Genomic DNA, 21,147 nt, shown 5'->3' on the forward strand with positions numbered 1-21,147 from the left:
CCATTTCATCCAGATTTTCCAGTTTTGTTGATTTTAGGCTTTTGTAGTAGGATCTGATGATTTTTTTTTTAATTACCTCAGTTTCTGTTGCTATGTCTCTTTTTTCAGTTCTGATTTTCTTGATTTGGATACTGTCTCTGCACCCTCTGGTTAGTCTGGCTAAGAGTTTGCCTATCTAGTTGATTTTCTTAAGGAACCAACTCCTGGTTTTTATTAATTCTTTGTATAGTTCTTTTTGTTTCTACTTGGTTGAGTTCAGCCATGAGTTTGATTATTTCCTGCAGTCTACTTCTCTTGGATGTATTTGCTTTTTTTGTTGTTGTTGTTGTTCTAGAGCTTTCAGGTGTGCTGTCAAGTTGCTAGAGTATGCTCTCTCCAGTTTCTTTTTGTAGGCACTTAGAACTATGCTTTCCTCTTAGCACTGCTTTCATTGTGTCCCATAAGTCTTGGTATGATATGCCTTCAGTATTATTAAATTTTAAAATGTCTTTAATTTCTTTCTTTACTTCTTCCTTGACCAAGTTATCATTGAGTAGAGCATTGTTCAGTATCCACATGTATGTGGGATTTCTGTTGGTTTTGTTGTTATTAAAGACCAGCCTTAGTCTTTGGTGATCTGATAAGATGCATGGAATTATTGCAATCTTCTTTTGTCTGCCAAGGTCTGTTTTGTGGCCAATTATAAGGTCAATTTTAGAGAAGGTGCCATGAGGTGCTGAGAAAAAGGTATATTCTTTTGTTTTAGGATGAAATGTTCTCTCTCTGTCTCTGTCTTTCTTTCTCTCTCTTCCTTTCTCTCTCTCATATATATATATATATATATATATATATATATATATATATATACATACATAATGTTAAATCCATTTGGTTCATAACTTCTCTTAGTTTCACTGTCTCTGCTTGTTTCTGTTTCCACTATCTGTCCATTGCTGAGAGTGGGGTGTTGAAATCTCCCACTATTATTGTATGAGGTGCAGTGTGTGCTTTGAACTTTCATGAAGTGTCTTTTATGAATGTGGGTGCCCTTGCATTTGGAGCAATTTGAGAGTTCATCTTTGTAGATTTTTCCTTTGATAAGTATGAAGTGTTCTTCCTTATCTTTTTTGATAACCTTTGGTTGAAAGTTGATCTTATTTGATATTAGAATGACTACTGGAGTTTGTTTCTTGGGACCATTTTTTTAAAATTGTTTTCCAGCCTTTTACTCTAAGGTAGTGTCTGTCCTTTTCACTGTGTTCCAGTGATCCTGGGTGTCAAAGTTCCTGGGAGTCAGGCTGCCTCTGGGATCCTCTAATCCTATGATCCTTGGTGAGTTAGAGCTCCTGGGACTACAGCTTCCTCTATGATCCTGGGGGTGTTAGAGCTCCTGGAGTCCAGCTTCCTCTGGATATTGTGAGACTGATTGCAGAGGTAGCACCCAAGGTCTGCTCAGTGCACTGACTCAGAAAGGAAGGAATCTGTGACAATGGGTCAGGGTATATTGTCTTCATGGGAGCAAACCAGTTAGGAGTCAGTGCAGTGGATCCTCAACTGCTCTCAGTGAAGCAGATCCTCTGGGATGGGTCAGAATATGGTGTCATCCCAGGAGCAGACCAGCTATGAGTCTGCCCCAGTGAGAAGGGCCAGGTGGAAGGGATGGAAAAGGAGTGGTATCTGGGAGAGCAGGGGTTTGGTGGGTGATGGGTCCCTAGTGCACTGCTGGTCTCCCAGCTGCAGCTCAGGGACTTCGGGTTTTGGGGGAGGGTTCTTCCTGTGCTTTGCTTTTTAAAGTCACTGAGTTAGCTTAGTGCTGACTATGTGGGCATGAGTGTAGGGCAGTATGCTGGAACTTGTTCCTCTCAAAAAACACAAGTTTTTTTTTCTTGCTGTTGTTTTGTTTTTGTTGTTGGTTGGTTGGTTTTTTAATCTTGAATTTTCTTCTGCCAGCAGCTCAGAATATTGGGAATAGTACCTCAGCTAATGTTGGGCCTTCATTAGCTCTTTCCCCTTCCATGTTAAGAATTTTAGCTAATTTAATGTCGAGTATGAGGTCGTAGTAGCTGTGACTTAATATGTATAAGAGCCCTGCCATGCCTGGCCAAAAAAAAAAAAATAACAACAAAAAAAACAAACAAACAAAAAAACCCAGTTTTGTTGCAGATGTCTACTCTGATTCTGAAATTTATTCTGTACCTTATTCTGTAATGAACCCTGACCTCTGAAGTGCTGGTGATATAGATGTCCCATTTAGACCTGAGCTTAAGCCTCTTGTTTCTTGCACATTGGCCAGTCATGGGTCTCTTTATGATTTTCCATCTATTACAAAACAAAGTTTCCTTGATAAGGATAGATGAGATGTTCTAATGTCTAGATAAAGTGTAAAATCACAGACTGGAGAAGGGGGCAGTTCATTTCTACAAACAGTTAGAATAATAGTATTGGATTCTTTCCTATGTCCTAGGAAGTCATAGGATTTCCATAAAGACAAGAATTTCATCTTATGAGGCAGGCATTAAATCTAATCCAAAAATGGACAATTACCCCATAATATCAGTCCTTTATTGCACCAATAAACATATATTACCAGGGCATTCATTATTGTAGCTTACAAGGTCCACAGTTCAGTAAAAGTGTTGATCACTTTTATCCCTGATAGTATGTATAGAACCTCTCAGCACTAAAAGCTAGTCAGTGGCTCTGAAGCCTCCAGGTTGTTACCAACTTGACTTCTTCATGTTCTATTATGCAAGAATGTGTCATTCTCAGTAATAGGGTCTTCTCATCAAGCTCTGGAGAGTAAACAATAGCAATTACCTGCAGTGATGTGAGAGTCTTAGGACCCTGCTGACTCACAACTAGATGAAAAAGTATCCAATACCTAGCACTGAGTTTTCAGTTGATAACTTAAGGTACCTGGCAGATACATTGTCCTCTGCTATAGAGTACCCAATTTAAACTATTTTATATATGTATGAATACATATCATACTTCTATAATGGTGGGTTTCTTTGTGGTGCCTTTACATAGTTCCAGTAATGATAATCTTTCCCCGTATTACCTGCACTATGCAGTTTTCCTATCACCTTCACCATTTAATTCGTTTTTATCTGTTTTCTCCCTCATATCACCTGGGTTGAGTTTGAGTTACATCGCCTATGATTCCCCACTAGTTTCTGTGACATTATTAGTATTTCAGTTTAAGTATACATGTCAAAGATTTGTACTCCGGATCCCACATATGTGAGAAAGTGTTAGAATATACTTACTTATTTCTTACTTCCCTCTGCTTGAAGTATCTTTTTATATCTTTTTACTCTAAGGTGGTATCTATTGTTAATGTTGTAATGTGTTTCTCACAGGCAGAAAATCAGTTCTGAATTCTAGTCTAATATTCTAGTTTGTGTCTCTTTATTGGGGAAATGAAACCAATAACAGAGTTGTTATTTAAAGATGCATATTGATTCTTGTCGCTTTCTTGATTTTGCAGTGTTTTCTCATAATGCTGTAGATTAACTCTCCTGATATAATTTATTCATTTTCTGAACCCTTTTAAGGAGTGTTTATCCTTCTCTTCAAATTGAACTATTTCTTCTGGTATCCTCTGTACAATTGGTTTAGAAGTCACAAATTTCTTTTATCTATTTTTATCACAAAGAGTTTTTACTTTTTCTTTAGGTTTAGTGGGTAGTTTCATTGAGTAGAGTTGTCTGAGTTGATCATAATTGTCTTTTATAACTTGAAATATATTCTTCCAGCCATTCTGGCTTTAAAGTTTCTATGGTATGATCATGTGTTATATTAATGAGTCTGATGTTATAAGTTATTTGACCTTTCTCTGGTCCTGTCTATTTGATATTCTGTACTGTGGTACACTTGGTATACTTGGGTGGGCATTGCTTTCTTAGGTTTGGAGACTACAACTCTGTCTATTCTGTATGCTTTCACTATGATATTCTATTTCAATGATAATAATTTGAAAATTAGATTTTTATGGTGTCTGATTTGAGTTGCTTTAACATAGTTGTAATCTTTCTTCAAAATCCTCTTTCTAGAATATCATTTTTATTAAGAGCCATTAATGAAGAGTTTGTTTGGGTTTTTGTTTGTTTGTTTGTTTGTTTTTTTGGTTTTTGTTTGTTTGTTTTGAAGAGACATGTTATTTTGATTTTCCTGTTGTTTTATGTCTTGTTTTTGAGATTGGTATGTCTAGGGTATGTTGGTTGAGTTTTTCTTTATATTCAAGTAAGTTTTTGTTGTTGTTGTTGTTCAAGAAACTTTTTCCTTTCAACACGTATTTACAATCTTCAGGAAAGAACAAATATGTAGTAGAGTTGAAACATTGATTTCTTCTGTCAGATATTTAGGGTCTCTATTCCAAATCTTCTTTTTTGTCAGTAATAGCTCAGTGCCTACAAAGGTTTGGTAAAAGATCTTGGAGAAAGTTCTCATGGTAGTGTGAAATGGTTGTGGGTCTCAAGACTGATTGAGACAACAGGTGAGTATCAGTCAGGAAGCTGAAAGTGCTCTGTTGAATACCAGAGAAGAGTGTGAAATAACTGCAGTCTCTAGTTAGGATTTGGCAAACTCTAAAGTAGAGGGAAAGGGTTCAGGAGAAAGTAATGGTTCATTGGAAAACAGCTTTGTGGGTGTGATGTGACATAAATACAGTGTAGCCTAAAAGAGGACCCACAAGTAACATATTTGGGTTTACAGACCATTTGGGGAAGTAAAAGAGTCACTGGAGTGGAGAAGACAGCAAACTCTAAAGGGGGCTGCAGACAGAAGGTAGTAGGTTTGGCAAGCTGCCAGTGACAGAACTGGCGCATTCTTAGTCTTTGACATTCCTTGCCAAATCCCTCTCCAAATGACTAGATAACTTTATATTCTTACCAGAAATACATAAGGTCTGATAAACTGAAGACCATCACCAAAGTAGGGATTTGTTTTTATTAAGACTCATCAGATAATGCTAAAGCATAATTATTAGAACCAAAAACATTTTAATACTTTCTGGAAAAGGTTAATATGTTCGCAAAGGAAGAATTTAAATTCATTTTCAAATTCTGACAAGTAAAATTCCTAAGTATAATAGCAATGCTTAATAAGTAACTACATAACATTTAATCTTTTCTCCTATGTATAAATTTGCAGCTACACATACAAGAATGTGTAGTGAGAATCTCTTGTGTACTGTATAGGAGCATTACCTGTCAATAAAAAGCTGATGGGCTATTAGCTGAGGCAGGAAATAGATGGTGGGAGTTCTAGTAGAGAGAGAGAAACTCTGTGATAGAGTCAGTTGCAGGAACAGACTCACTCCAAACTCTGAGGAAGAGGTAACTAGACTTGTGGCAGACTTAGACTAGATTAAATGTGATAATTGAGTTATGAGTTAGTGAGAACAAGCCCAAACTTATGTCTTAGGCATTTATTCATAAATAGTAAGTCTCAGAGTCGTTATTTCAGGAACTGAAACACAGGAAGAAAAACTCGTGTATATAAGAATGCACATGTAAGTTTAAATCTATGAGGAGAGCACAATCCAGTTTGGTCAAAAATCTAGGTATTTTACATACTGCCAAAGCCTAACAATGGATAATGTGATAAGAAAGTTCATCATTCTCATTCACTGTTGAGTATTTGCCACCAGAACCTGGAAGTAAAGGCCAAGGGGTCAGAAGAAAGATTTATTTCCAAATCATCCATTTATGAGTAAATATGCAAGGAGATGGATACCATATACGGCATCAAGGAGAGGTTTGTTTACTCATTCAACAAACTACAAATATCCATTCCATGCCAAATACTATTATAAACACTCATTATTAACTTTGAACAAGGCAAACAACTTAAAATGATCTTAAAATAGTTTGATATCAATGGAAGCCAAGGTATGGCGGGCATAATGAGTAAATACATGCTCCCTCAAATACTAAATGCAATAAAGGGTAGAAAAATCACACTTTTGTTTTTCTTTTCATTAAATTCCATGCAGCATTGAAGTTCAGTGACATTATGTAAACATCAGTCATAGAAATCAAAGCACTTTGCTTAGTTTGTACATTTTGTTTTTGCTTTTACTACAGACCATTGGAATTCAACAATGCTGCTCTTTCTGTACAAGTTTAACACATATCTCTAAATCTTGTTTTCTCCAGACCCACTAGTTTTATTATTAAGCAATTCACCAAACTAATATTTTTGTCAGATACTCGGTATGATGTTTTTGACATTTCATTACAGTTGTATGAGCATACACTATCAAAATGCATCCCCTCTCTATCTCTATAATTAAATTTAAAATCAACATGTTGCTTTCTCATGCTTCATTCTGTTGTGCATGCCTCAATTTCCCTTGGTTACAAACCATTCTGGTTATGAATATGCATCAGGGTTCACTGTCAAAACCTGTGAGCAACTTTGAAACAGAAGATAAGAAGAATTATTTCAGAACAGATGCATTCATTTGTAACATCTCTTGCAATTTCCATCTGTCCAAGAACAGTCACGAGAGAGTGAGCAACAGGACAGGAGAGACCCGTCTGCTGACTCAAATTCATAGCTTCCCCCTGCTTCAGTGGGTTTACTTGGTTTCAATTTTCATTTACCGTATGATTGCAGTGATTCATGGGCTCACCAATTCAGATGGAATTAGCCTATTGTAAAAAGCAAAGTCATGGTTCTAGAAATCCATGCACTTAATTTGTGACTTCATAATTAACTCAGTGGGGATAAAATTTAACTAGAGATGTTACTATAAATTCATTATTTTAAAAAAATTTGTTGGTCAATGATGTGTAGATACTGATGTGGATAAGTATAGATAAATTCTATTTCTGACAAATAAAAAGGCACAAAAACAATGTCATCAGAACTAGCAGTAAGGACACTGTTTCTCAGATTATAATTGTTTAAATATTATTCTCCTATAAATGGGATTCAATCTTGAATAATAATGGCATCCTGTTCTGAAAAAAATATAAATAAAACTGTGATAAATGGTTGATGGGAAATATTAAAAGGACACCTGACTCATAAGAGACTTACTGCTGAGTTTGAGGCAAGTTAAACATCAAAAGAGTAATGCTGAGTGGTTGTAGTTCACTTCTTTAATCCCAGCACTTGAGAGGCAGAGGCAGGTGGATCTCTGATTTTAAGGCCATTCTGGTCAAAAGAACAAATTCCAAGATACCCAAGAACAAAAAGAAACCTTGTCTTAGAAAAATATTAAAGAATAATAATAATTATAGCTAGTAAGGTATTAATATGAAATATGAATCCATGAACCTGTGGTGCTACTCAAATAAAAGAGAATGAACAAGGAGATAATGCAGTTTTATAGACAAATACTATCCTGAGAATAAATAAGGATTGATTAGAAACACGTAAAACATCATGTTCTAATCACTCGGTCTTCCAAAGATCATTAATAAATAAGCAATAATTAAACTAATGAGAAAATTTTTGTTGCAAAACACTCCTAATATGTTAGGAAAACATTACCTAACAGGGACCTTTGTAGAGGATAACTCAAGTGGCCCCCCTTTGATCACAGATCCAGTTTATGGCATACCCAATTGTAGTTCAGATTGACATGTATATTTGGCATAGCTATGCCCTAAAACATGACGGAACTATTTTAAAAGAGCAGTGATTTGTTTGGGCTTGTGGTGTCTGAAGGTTCAAACTGTGTAGAACTGGTTGACAGTGGAACTGTGTGGCAAAGAGGTGTATTACCTCAGGCTATGAAGAAGGCAGAAAAAAGATTATGAAAAGGGGGAATCAGGGCAAAGTATAACCCTAAGGACACACACCCAGTGATTTACTTTCCCAATTAAGCCCCACCATGTACATATTATCATCATCATATATGCCACTACATTATAACTCCATCAGGATATTGAGTCATTCATTAAATTTGGAGTCTTTATGATCAGCATGTTTCTTGAAATGCCATCCCAGATATCCCTAAAGGATGCTAATCTTCCAGGTGTTTATCAAGTTAACAACTAAAATTAGCCATTTTTAATGGTATTACTCATTATGTCAGACAAGAGGTAGGCAGAATATATCCTCTGCAGTGTCATTGTCAAACATTAGAAGGCCTGAATTTAACAGTGACGAAGCAATTGTCAAGTCCAATTTTAGTTTAAAACACCCTACTGACAAAAGTTTTTTGAAATATCCTTTTCAAAAGAGGTAAAGAAAGAAATCCTGAAGATGAAATGAAACAGAGATAGAGTGAATAAACTAAATGCATGATGCTAGATTTGCATCTGTTTTATTTATTTTTTAAAAAATAATGTATAAATTAAACAATATTGAGAAGTAGGGATATTTTAACGTCATTCTTGTTGCAATTTATGAGGTTAAACTTTCTCGATGCAAAGTGGCATATGGTTTTGTAGAAGAATTTGTATGTTTTTAGAAGATGAATGTTGAGCTAATTAAGGCTAACTTATGGTGCCTGGAAGTTACTTTTAAGTAATTGATGTACGTAAAATACATATAAAGTGAAAACTACATTGTCAAAATATTAATTCTGGAGTTTAAATGAAAGACTATTACACTGAGCTTGCCTACCTATTCTAATGTTTTCTATGTGTTTGATAAATTTTAAAGAAATATTTCAGAGAGGACAGTTGATCTGTCCTTCACTGGTCTCTAATTCTAGTTTAATCAGCATGACCAATCAGTCAACAAGTTCTGTGCATCACAGTTATGAGTGTCATTTTATTGTCTTCCATTGCTTCTGCAGTAGCATATTCACTGGACCAGCTTTCTAATTGTCTTTCTTCTTACTTTCTACCTTCTTTCAATAACACTCTTATTTCCATGACATTCTAAATATACACAGACTTAAAATTGTTTTGAATTACCAATCTTGTCATGTGCTTTTCATAATTAAAACATTCTCATACCCCTCACAATAAACCTCAGTTCCTTTAATACGGATCCTTAAGTCCTTCCTGATACGGCTGTGGCCTGTGGTCCAGTCTCATCTTTTATTACATTTGCCTTTGTAGATGAATTCTCAGACTCTTGAAAGTAGATATTAAAATGCCTCATACTAGCCAGATATGGTGTCACCTCTGAACTATCAGCATGTGGGAAATGAAGACAAGAGGGCCAGGATTTTGAGTCCAACTTAGGCCATATAAGGATTTCAAGGCTAACCTGGGATACATAGCAATGTACATTTAAATCAATTAACCAATGTCTCATACTCCCTTGGTAAAGTCATGCTTTGTGTTTTTTTTTTAAATAACTTACTTAACCCCCATCCTACCTGACTGAATGATAGCCTAACTTCAGATGGCACCTTGGATGTTTCTTATGTAAGAAGGCTTCTGGAATACTTCTCACTAGTATAAGAAAGTACTTTCTTGTTTAAGTCTGAAGTGTTCCCTGAAGGCTCATATGTTAAGGAGATTCTTTGCCATTTGATGAGCTTTGAGAAAGTGGCTGGGTCATGGGAGCTCCATCTTCATTTGGAGATTAATCAAGTGATGATCGTGTACTTTCATGCATTACAAGGAGTTAATGAAAACTAAGAGATGGGACCTAGTTGAAAAAAGAAGATCACTGTGGCATGCCTGGGAAGATATACCCCCACCTTTAATAGGCTTTGCTTCCTGGCAATCAGTAAATTGTTAACTTTCCTATCCTTGAACTTCTACCATGATGCCCTACTTCACCACACGTCCAGAAACACAGACCATGTTAACATAGGTTGATATATCTGAAACTGAGAGCAAAAATAAATTCTTCCTTCTTTGCATCATATTCTCGGATATTCTATCCCAGTGACAAAAGATGACTGGCAAATCCCCCTCTTGTTTTCTTTTAAATACAGTAAGAAATCACAAAGTACCTGTATGTTTACTTTCACTAGTCTTCACCTTGTAAAGTCATCAATCTAAGCATTTTCAATAACAACACATTATATATATGAAAAATTAGAAATAAATTTGAAGAATGGTATAATAAAGGAAGATTTAAGAGATGGTTATCAGATCACATAGAACAATGGTCTGGCTCTGCCAAAAACTCACATAAACGATAGTAAATGTTTTACTTGGAATTTCTCTTTCTCATCTTTTAAATTTAGGCAGGAATGTTATTCCCTGTGGTCTTTGGCTTAATGCTAAAAATCAGGGGAAAGAAGCTGATGAAGACTAGTAGAAGAACAAAGTACCTACAGAAGGCACTGCTTCTGTGTTCATAACAGTTTAAATTCAGCAGTGTTACAAATGCATTTGGGAATGGAATCAAAGAATCTGGAGTAACTATGATACATTGACATTTTAGTACCATTCATCGTTTCATTGAATCATGATATAGGTAAGTTGCCCACATTTTCCTATATCACAAACTGTCCAAAACATTTGTTCTACTTGTTTCACTACAGTTCTATTTTTCTATAGTTGAGACCTTTATACATATTAGTATATACATTTTTTAAATTTAAATTATAATTATGTGTAAATCATCAATTTCTAGGCTTTCAGTGATTAGTATTAACAAATGTATAAATCTGCCTCAATCGTTTTAATAGCTATGTTACTTGAGTACAGTATAATTTACTTATCTATGCATCTATTGATTAAGTTTGTTATATAATCTAGTTTGTAAACAGATGTATACTAACATCCTGACGTGTATGCTCTTTCTTTGTATATATACAATTTATTTATGATATCTTAAATAAATAGATATTCATTGGTTCTAAAATTGTGCATGAAATAGATGACAGAGATAGAGAGATATATGACAGATAGATAGATAGATAGATAGATAGATAGATAGATAGATAGATAATTTCTTCCAAAACTTTTGCCAATTAGCAATCTGAACAATTGCACCTATTTTCTTGAGTTTGATTACAAGTGAATATAACTCATCACTTTCATCTTTGGGTATTTGGTGACTGAAAATAAGACTTCTTCCTGACAAATCTTTAAAGCACCTTCTTAAAATGACTTGGGGGTGTCTTTTTACTTGATTTGCAATTATTTATGTGATGCTCTACCTTAAAGCATATTTATTATACATAAAATAAAACTACATGTGATATGTACATAGGCATATGTGGGTAGAAATTCCTAAAAAATGCTGAGAATTAAGAACAATTAGCAGAATTAAGCATAGTTAATGAGAGTAATGCAGTGAATGGCATTGGCGAAGGTAAGGGAAATGGTATTGAGGGTCCAGTTTTTTAATTTTTCTTTTATTTTTAAGAATATAATATAATTACATCATTTCTCATCTTTCTTTCCTCCTTTTAGTCCCTCACAAATAGGTCTCCTAGTTTTGTTTAACTTTAAGGTCTCTTTTTAAGTTAATACAGGCGCGCGCGCATGTGCGCGTGCACGGTCACACACACACACACACACACACAGCCCTAACCCTAAATGTAATCTGCTTGGTCTGTGTAATGTTTATTGCATGTATATTTTCAGGGTTGATAAAATTTTTGCTTGTTTTGCTTTTGTGTTTGTATGTAGGATATATCCATGAATGCTTTTATATGTGAGTGCAAGCATGTATATAACACAGCATGTATGTGAAGATCAATGGATAACTTTCAATAAGTAGTCCTCACTTTCTACTTTGTTTGAGGCAGGGTCTCCTGCTTACTGCTGTGTACTCCAGGAGAACTGGCTTGGAGCTTCCAGGAATTCTTATCTCTGCTTCCCATCTCATCATAGCAACACTGACACTGCCTGTATATGCTACCTCATCTAGCCTTATACTTTTTTTGTAGATTGTTATGCTCCTCGTTTTATTTACATAACATTCTCCTACTTCTTAGTTTCCTTTAGTAATTTTTTACTTTACAGATTTTTGCTTTCAGCACTTTTAACAATTCCCCTGCAGTCCATTTTTGGATACTCTTCCCAATTCTCCAAATGTTTAATCTTATCATCACCCGTGGTTTTTCCATCCTTGTTGAGATCCTTTCACATTAGCCTCTCCCAACGATTGCTTGACTCTGAGTCATCTTTATAACAAGTAATAGAATTTTCCCTAATCAGGGTATCTGTGATAAAAATGAAAAAGAGCTATCTCTTTTTCCCCAGACCCAGCCCTCCAGTCTCATCTCAAGCTCTGCAGCAGACCACCTATGAGAGCCTTCCCTGTCCTGCGCTGGCCCCATCATCATCTTCTGTGGATGTCACAGATCTTCCCTTTCTAATCTCTTTCAGCAATTGCTAATCTCACCAATAGGTTTGGTCCAAACCCCAGTCCCAGCAGGCACTTTCGACTAAAAACCAAGCGCCTCTCCTGCCAGTGCAACACATAGGCTGATGGTAGAGCCACACCTCTCCTTCTACTCCTCTAGATACAGTTCCCCAAGTTTCATTGCCAGCTCTGAAACAGAAAACCTGCTACTCCTTTTCCTCTCTGATCCCCATCACGAATGAAGCATAAAGATCTTCTCCTAAACCTTCTTTCCTCCAATCCATCCCAATATCCCAGCCTCCAACACTAGCAGGCACACACACAGACACAAGGACACACACAGACACATACACATACACATACACATACACACACACACACACACACACACACACACACACACACACACACACACGTGTGTGTTACACCCTGCACAAAAAAAGTGTAAGTGGATCAAAGACCTTAACATAAAACCTGATACAGTGAACCTGATAGAAAGCAGAGAATAGCTTTGAACACATTGACACAGGAGCAAAATTCTGAATAAAAAACTGGTAGTGTAGTCAATAAAATAAAAAATAATAAATGGGATTTGATGAAACTGAAAAGCTCCTGTAAGGCAAAATACACCATCAGTAGGAAAAGCAACCACCTCTAGAATGGAAAAAGATTTAACCAACTCTATATCCAATAGAGGACTAATATCCAGAATATATAAATAACTCAAAAATTATATAACAGAAAACAAAATAATCCTGTTAAAATAGAGTACAGATCTAAACAGAAATCTTGAAGAAAATGCCTATTCTTTTCCTGCCTGAGGTAAGGAATACGGAAAAAATATTCCTTACACCTGAGTGTAGAAAAATATTTTCTGTATCTCTGAGGCCCTGAAATAATAGGACATAGGTGATTCATTGTATTCTTGGGGATTTTGAAGAAGCACAAGTATGTATTTAGATACATAAATGTTCAAAAAAGTAAGGTGAATCAAGGAAACTGGAGAACATGAGGAAGAAGGGACCCAATCAATACTACCTCACAGGACTTTTCATGGTGGTGACAATTTTCTCTGCAGTTCAATATGGTAGCCACTAACTACACATGGGTACTGAGCACTTAAAACATAATCAGTATTTATATGGAACTGATGCTTTAAGTCCCCATGGTTTTCATTTTATTCAGTGTATACAGCCATATCTAACTTGTACCAACTAGTCAATACAAATAGTGTTGGAAAACAAGGATAACAGTGTAGAATATAGTCAACCTAATTAGAGAACTGCCTGCACACATGGAAAATGGACAAATCAAAAAAAAAGAAAAAAAAGCAGCCCAAGAAGGCTTCAGCAGAGAATATCACTGTGTGAAATATCACCATTATTAGAGGCACATCTCTAAAGCCATTGAAGGTCCTTTGTTCTGTTAATGGAGTCATAGAGTAAGTCTTTCTGATAGAATGAATGAAGGGAAAGAAAACTTTAGGATTTGTTTCTGAGCAAGTGTGAGGTAGAGCTTTGGGAATTGACAAGGGACTATTCACAGGCTTCTGTTTCTAACAATTTCAGAATCAACAGTTTCATATATCACTCTGGGCATGTTATCTTTGGGAACACATGACAAGTGTAACATCAAAATTATATGGGTTAGCTTTCTTTTTATCTATTTTCTTAATTATTGTTTTATAATTACGATAAAGTTTGTTCCTGTTGCTGCCCCTTAGTGCTGAGTTACACAACAACAACAACAACAAAAAAAAAAAAAAGCAAGGGGCAGCATTGACTTATTCCCTCCTAAATAACAGCCTTCTCCATGGCTGCTACCTCTGCTCCAGCCTGACCAGACCACAAGGTTAAAACATTTGTTCACCAGACACACACTTTCTCCCCTCCCCTATGGTAGACTCTTCCCCGTCTGTCTCTGATACCCTGTGTGTTAGAGCTCCTTGCCAAGCTGTGCACAAAGGCAGTGCCTGCCAGAAGACACATTGTCATTCAGATCCATGCCCCTCTTGACTTCCATGACTTTTTGGATGATGACACTATTTTCTTATATTGTTCATTCATCCTAACAAGGCAGATGAAACCACTAAAGAATTTCCTCTGCCAATTTCAATTGTGCCAGCTGTAGGAGTATCTCTTCGGATGTTAGAACCTTGGTGCTGAGGAAGGTAACTGCAGAGCTGTGCTGATTTTCTGCTTCCATGAAAAATAAGCATTTGATTTCACAGAGGGAGCTGGGGGAGGAAGGCTCTGGCCTGCTGGTTTTGTTCAGCAGGTGACAATTGATTGTGGCTGCTGAATGAACTTTGTACTACATAAGAGAGTTACAGATTAAGCTTTGCCTGCCTACTTTCTCACAAGTCTCCATTGAGATGCCTTTAGAAAAGAAAAGCTAATAAAAAGTGTAATGGGTTTTTTCTTATCTTTTTATCCTTTGAGCCTTTCTCTCCAGTGATTTCATCGTAGGAGTTGTTTATTTGCTGATTATGCATTGATTCCACGATTCCACATTAGAAGAGCACAGACAGAGCCTGAATAACCTTAACTTAATGTGCTTGTTTTCTGAGTGAAGACTCCCGTCCTATTTGAACCTAGTTCTGTACAGCACCATCTCAAAAGAAAGTTGCCTGGGGCTGGTGGATCCCTGAGACTCACAGGCAAGGCAGCCTAGCACAAGGGAGACTAGCAAGAAACAAGTTAACCAACTACAACTACCTAATCTAGGAACTGTTGTAGCTGGTAAAGGAAGCAGTCCTGCAGATCCAAAGCTGCAGTGTCTTCATGACACAAGACAACCACCAAATAACCAAGAGGAGCCCCAGCATTGAACATATGGCAGAAGCCAAGGGCAACAAACCAGATCAGCAGCTTGTTATAATCAATATTTGCAAGTAAACCTCTTTGGATACACGAGTATATTGTATGACACACCATGACACACCACAGCTTCTACTTCAAGATTTTTTTTTATGGTTTGGTTTGGCTTGGCTTGGTTTGGTTTTGAGTTGTTTTTCTGTTGTTGTTGTTTTGTTATCTTTGCGAAGAGGTCACAATGTCAGAGGGCAGATACGGAGGGATGGGGAAATGGGTGCGATTGGGGTGTGTGATGTGAAATTCATAAAGAATCAATGTTTAAAATTTTTAAAAATGATATTGACCAAGGAATAACAGCCAAGGTTATGCCTTGGCCTCTATATACACACATATACATACATGCATACCTGTCCACATATGTGCACCTTCATACACTTGAACATGAAAATACACACACATATACCCATGTGCAAAGAAAAAGAAGAAAAACTAAAGATGGTGTGGGGCATGGTCAAATGTCAGACAACAGCAGGTATGGGCAAGCCTGGACCAGAATGAATGATCCAGGCACTAAAGCAAACATGGCTACTAACAGAAGCAATTCAGAACTCAACCCAGAGAGTCAGGTATGCTGAAGGAAACGTAGCTCCAAATCAAATAGAAAAGCGAGCATCCATAAGCAGAGACAGAACTTTCTGTCACTCTGAGGTATACTATAGAGACTGTAAGGAAAAGAAGTGCCAGGTCTCAGAATCTCAACATACATAGAGCCTCTGCTGGGCTTTTCAAAAAAATCTCATTCCCCTTGGACCATAATCTCTACCTCTCCTCATTTCTATAAAACCAGCAGTCATATCCACTCTCTGTCATACAATTTCTGGCTTTTGAATTTCCAAAGAGAATGTAAAATATGGATGACATCAAAATAATATAAGCATCCAGAGAGTGTGCCATTTCTCTAAAAATTTCAAGCTCTGCAAAAAAGTTAGAAAGCACTTTTCTGTTCTATGAATAATCATAGCTCCACTCTCTTCTGGCTTATGTGTAGCTGTCTGACACCATCACTAGAAAGAAAATGAAACTATATGTTCCCCTTTAGTCCTTTTACCCTGTCCACTTCTTTGTTCCAAAGAGGATCAAGGCATCAATTAAAACCCTTTGTCTGCAAATAGAATGTGAAATAAGAGAAAATGATGCCTTTGTACTCTCTATGAAGATTCAATTGTACAGCTCTCATTTCCTACCACAAATGAAAAGAATACAAGAAAATAATGGTGAGTGTCATTTGGAAGCTAAATCCCCTTTAGATAACAAGAGGTAGAATCTCTACAACTTGAAATGCTATGTGGTTCAACCTCTGCTGATCAAATGTTTAACACATAATATTCATCTAGAACTTTTTCTGTGAGGCAAGCACTGCTCTAAGTACTTATACCCCACCGAGTTATTAAAAAAAAATCTCCATGTTATCAATAAAGAAAACTGAGACACAGGGACACCAGTTTGTATACATTGTAAGTGACAAAGCTGCTCAGCCAGACTGACTTGCAGGTCTCAAACATAGTAATAGTTATATCTCGTCAATACTATGGTATAATGGGGATCATGTCTCGCTTTGTTTCTAAATGTTATTACTACAACTAAAAAATATTATGGTATAGAACATTTTACTTATAGATTAATGTAAAATATTTAATGTCCATTCATAGACCTTAACAATTTCTCTCTCCCCCTCTCTCTCCCTCCCCTCTTTCCTCCCTCCTTCCCCCTTCATCCATTTCTCTTATTCTCTCTCTCTCTCTCTCTCTCTCTCTCTCTCTCTCTCTCTCTCTCTCTCTCTCTCCCTCTCTCTCTCTGCTTGTGTGTGTTATACTTTTCAGGTGTTCATGCACCTGTGTGCACATGCATGTGGAGACCAAAGATTAACATTCAATGTCTTCCTCAACTGCTTTCACCTTACTTTTTAATACAAGGACTCTATCTGAACCAGAAGCTTACATATTCAGCTAGACTCACTGGCCATGGAGCTCTGCCTCCAGCTCCCAGCACTAGAATTACAGGTGATCTTCACTGCCACCGTACTCATTTTCATGTAGGTACTGGGGATCACACTCATGTCCTTATAGCTATGAGTCTCCCCAAACCCTCACTACTAATAAAAAAATCAAATTGTTATATTTTTCTTTTGTTTTATTTTAAAGTATTATTTATTATTTTATTCATTTATTTATCTATTTATTTATCTATCTATGGGTGTACATGCAGGTGGCATATACCACAATACACATGGGGAGTTCAGAGGACAGCTTTGTGGAATTGGTTCTCTCTGTCCACTTTTCATGAGTTTCAGGGATCAAATTTAGGTCTCTATGATTCTACAGGCAAGTGCCTTTACTTGTTAAAATGTTTTGTTGACTTGGATTTGTGTTTGTTTGTTTGTTTGTTTGTTTGTTTGTTTTAGTTTTGTGTTTGTTTGTTTGCTTGTTTTGTTTTGCTTTTGTAAGACTGGGACCTCACTCTCTAGCCCTCTTCAAAAGCTCTTATGTAAGTCTCACCACTACCATTACGAATGGAGGCTGGTTTTTAATGTGATTCATTTTTTTCCATAGTACAGGTGACTTAGCCAAAGTTCTTGAAGATACTAGACACATGGTCTCCTCTGAGTATTACCCCCAATCTCTGCTTTTTTATTTATCCATTGCCTATTTTTAAGGAGCTGGATCTTGATTAATGCCTTCAGTTTCTTCAGTTTCAAATAGGCAGTCTTTACACAAGCAAAACATAACACAAGATAAACGAATCTGGTTCCAGAGCCTGGTGTTTCTCCTGTGAATGGACTTCACTCCAGCCTTTAAAGTGCTGTGCTAAAGGAATGACTGGGAGCATCTCCCTCTGTAGTACATGGATCCACTGCTGTGGCAGATGGGATGGATTCCATCAAAGCCATCTCATGTGTCACCCTCTCTATATTTCCCCTTATCTTCTCCTGACACTAAGCCTGTGTGCTGAGTATGTGAAGGATGCACGGACTTCTTGTCTTTTTCTTTGAAAGTACACCTGAATCTGTCCATTTTGAAAGGAAAATGATCATAGATTCCAGATATTTGTGAAAACTTGGAATTTCATTATATCCTGTTTTCCAGTCTCTGCACTTCTGGCTTTTTTTTTTTTTTTTTTTTTTTTGGTTTTTGTTTTTTATTTTGCAATTTAAAAATAAGCGGTCAGTCTTTGAAGATTTACCATTACACAAAAAAGCACTCAAACTTCCATTGGATGTGGCAGTTTGGTTTTGATTCACTCAAGACTATCCTGTGTTTCAAATGGTTCCCTAACATTCAGTAGCAATTTCGTTGACATATCTACTTTATAACACTTTAACTCTGGTATAAAACCCTCCCCCATTATTCAAATTGTTTGTATTCTCAGCACCAGAACAAAACTGCCACATTTCTGTTTATTCTGGAGACAAAGTTGTCATAATATGCTATTCTATTTTCTTGATTGTCCTCAAATTGTCAATGTGCTTGCAGCAACTTTCAAAACATGCCACATTTATCTAGGGACATGAGACCCACTGGAAATCTTTCAGACAAATGGGGTTAGATGAATAGCAAATATAGAAAGATTAAAAAAAGTGAAATGCAGTGTGCTTGGTGTTACTAAGTATGATAGATTTTGTTACACAAAAATGATTGAAACTCATATATGTAGACTGTGAATTGTTATACAAGAATGTGTCAAGTATATTTTTAACAATAAATGCCTTTGTTAAGTTAGTTTTAATTTGCTCTCCTCTCCTCTCTATCTCTCTCTCTCTCTCTCTCTCTCTCTCTCTCTCTCTCTCTCTCTCTCTCTCTCTCTCTCTCTGCCTATAGATATTAGAGGCATCAATCCTTCTAGAGTTTGATGCACCTAACACACACCTGAACTCAGGTCCTCTGGGACAGCTTTGCAAAGCACTGTTAACTGAAGAGCCATCTCTCCAGGTACCACATCTATTTTTGATTTGTGGTAACTAAAGATTAAAACGTGTGCCAATTACAGTTCTATATAATTGCTAGGTTTCATGTTTTACTAATTTTAAGATTAAACTCCAAAACATTATATGTCTGCTTTCAATTAATACAGGTACTCCAAGCACTCCCTGGAAAAGCTCATGGAGCCCTGAGATCACATCTTAGCAAGTATAATGAAGCAGAAAAATAGAAATGTCTGTCTGTTTAAATTTCATGGCACTGAATGGTGTTCTCCTGCATGCGTTTGAAACTTAAATTTTACTTTGAAGAATGTTATATATTTTATATAGTAGCAGAATTACAAATTAATTATATAAGGTAAGGAGGGGCCATTGATCCGTTGTGATTTTCATGTGGTTTATATTCTATGTGGAATTTAAACAAAAACCTCAAATTTTGCTTTGACTTGCATTAGTCCAGGAGAGAATAAGAGGCATGAGAGATGAGTCCCCTGTAGGATTATAGGACACCACAGTGCCCACATCATCTCTGAAAAGGGATATGTCATTCAGAGGGAGGCAGAAACAAATTTTCACAAACTGGGCTCATATATTTGCATTTTCCTAGTTCTACTTTTGTATCAAGTGCAAGGTTAGTTATTTACCTGGGGATTAATTTAGTCATCTGGCTTGTTTCATTCATAAGTGTAAGTTTTACTTTCTGACAAAATGTATTAATTTCTTTAAAAAAAAGTGCAATAATAAATTGTACTTTTTGATAGTGGTATAATTTTATATAACAGCTTCAAATTAATTGATAGTGTTTGTTCTAGAGAAATGAATTGAAGGAGAATGCTACTAAGCATTTGATGTTAACCTTGAGCCTAACTATTTCAAGTCCCTGCTATGGCTAATAAAAAATATTTATTGAACTGTGTGTGTGTGTGTGTGTGTGTGTGTGTGTGTGTGTGTGTAGATAAATATATATACTTACAAGTATGTGGAAGCCATAGATCATTCTTCAGGGGATATGCACTGTCTATTTTTGAGACAGAGGCTCTCACTGGAACTGGCTGACTCGCTGATTATACAGATGGGATTACCAGTGAGCCCCAGAGATCTCCTTATCTCTACTTCCTCAGGACTGGAATTTTCTTATGGGTGCTAGGGATCAAACTCAGGTCTTCCTACTTATGTGGCTGATACTTTGTTAACTGAACTATCTCAGACATGATATACTGGTATATTTCAACAAAAGTATGTATTTCTTGCTACTGTCCTTTGTGAACAGCCCAAATCCTCTGGTCAGTAAGCTTAGCACTTACCTCAAAGACCTGTTGTATCTTCACAAAATCCTCCACACTGAGCTTGTTTACAAGGAGGTCTGTACCATAATCTTCGCTTGTAGTAAGACCTTCTGCTTTCTCAAGGCATGTTGGCTCTGACTGGGTCCCCATGTTCAATCCAAGTACAGAATTGGGATAGCTCCTAATAACTTCACCTCTCTTCAGCATCTTTCATCTCTCTGTGTTTGTTTCTCTTGTTGCTGCTTTGGTGCCTTTGAGATAGAGTACAGCTAAGAATACAATTTAAAATGAAAGTTCCAACCATATATTAGGAGGTAAAACCATAACCAAGGTAGGAAAAATGAAAGCCTTTACTACTTCACTTACTTGAAACTATAGTTTGTTTTCAAAACCTCTGACTCAACTCTTCATCCTCTCTTTCCCCTAGACTGATAAGAAATGTGTCAGGCTTTCCCCACTTCATAATGACAAGGAAACCCCTTGCAGTCACATGTAATTAATTGCATTAGAAAGCATCGTTTTCTAATCTCTTTTGACTGACCTTTACTGCTTTCCTCCTTTTCAGCTGCAGTTCTCCATCTGGGGGTATTCAACGACACGACACAGGTGCACAGCTCCAAAAAGTCCCTCTTGCTCAGTGAAGTTCTTGCATCCAAAGGCCACTCTCCCAACAATATGGAGTTGTTTGTTTTCTCTGTCCTGGGGCTTTTGTGTGTTTCCCAGCAACCAATATCAAGCCAGCTGACTCTCCTACCCCGCGCCCAGCCAATGACTAAACTGAAGGTTTGAATGTTTAGTGTAATTTCTGTTATGTTTTAGAAAAATAGTGCACTCTACTGATTTTCTATTAAGGCATATTCCCTATTATTTAAAAACAACCTTGACAAATATATTTTCTATG

At 36.6% G+C, this 21,147-nt stretch overlaps 1 protein-coding gene across 4 annotated transcripts in view; it reads right to left on the bottom strand.

Moving 5' to 3' along the window:
• Positions 1-20,924, bottom strand: part of Wdr49 (WD repeat domain 49) — a 164,896-nt gene extending 143,972 nt beyond the window's left edge. For 3 of the 4 annotated variants that reach the window (XM_076932537.1, XM_076932536.1, XM_034501024.2), the window contains exons 1-2: positions 20,788-20,924; positions 20,265-20,497 (exon numbers count right to left, since the gene is read on the bottom strand). In XM_076932537.1, coding sequence (XP_076788652.1) covers positions 20,265-20,453 — 189 coding nt within the window. In that variant the 5' untranslated portion in view covers positions 20,454-20,497; positions 20,788-20,924. Of the gene's footprint in view, positions 1-20,264; positions 20,516-20,787 lie in introns of all 4 variants that reach the window. The other variant, XM_076932535.1, reaches the window with a different exon arrangement.
• Positions 20,925-21,147: the final 223 nt, after the last annotated feature.

The sequence above is a fragment of the Arvicanthis niloticus genome, chromosome 4 (genome assembly GCF_011762505.2).
Source record: "Arvicanthis niloticus isolate mArvNil1 chromosome 4, mArvNil1.pat.X, whole genome shotgun sequence".
Taxonomy (NCBI): domain Eukaryota; kingdom Metazoa; phylum Chordata; class Mammalia; order Rodentia; family Muridae; genus Arvicanthis; species Arvicanthis niloticus.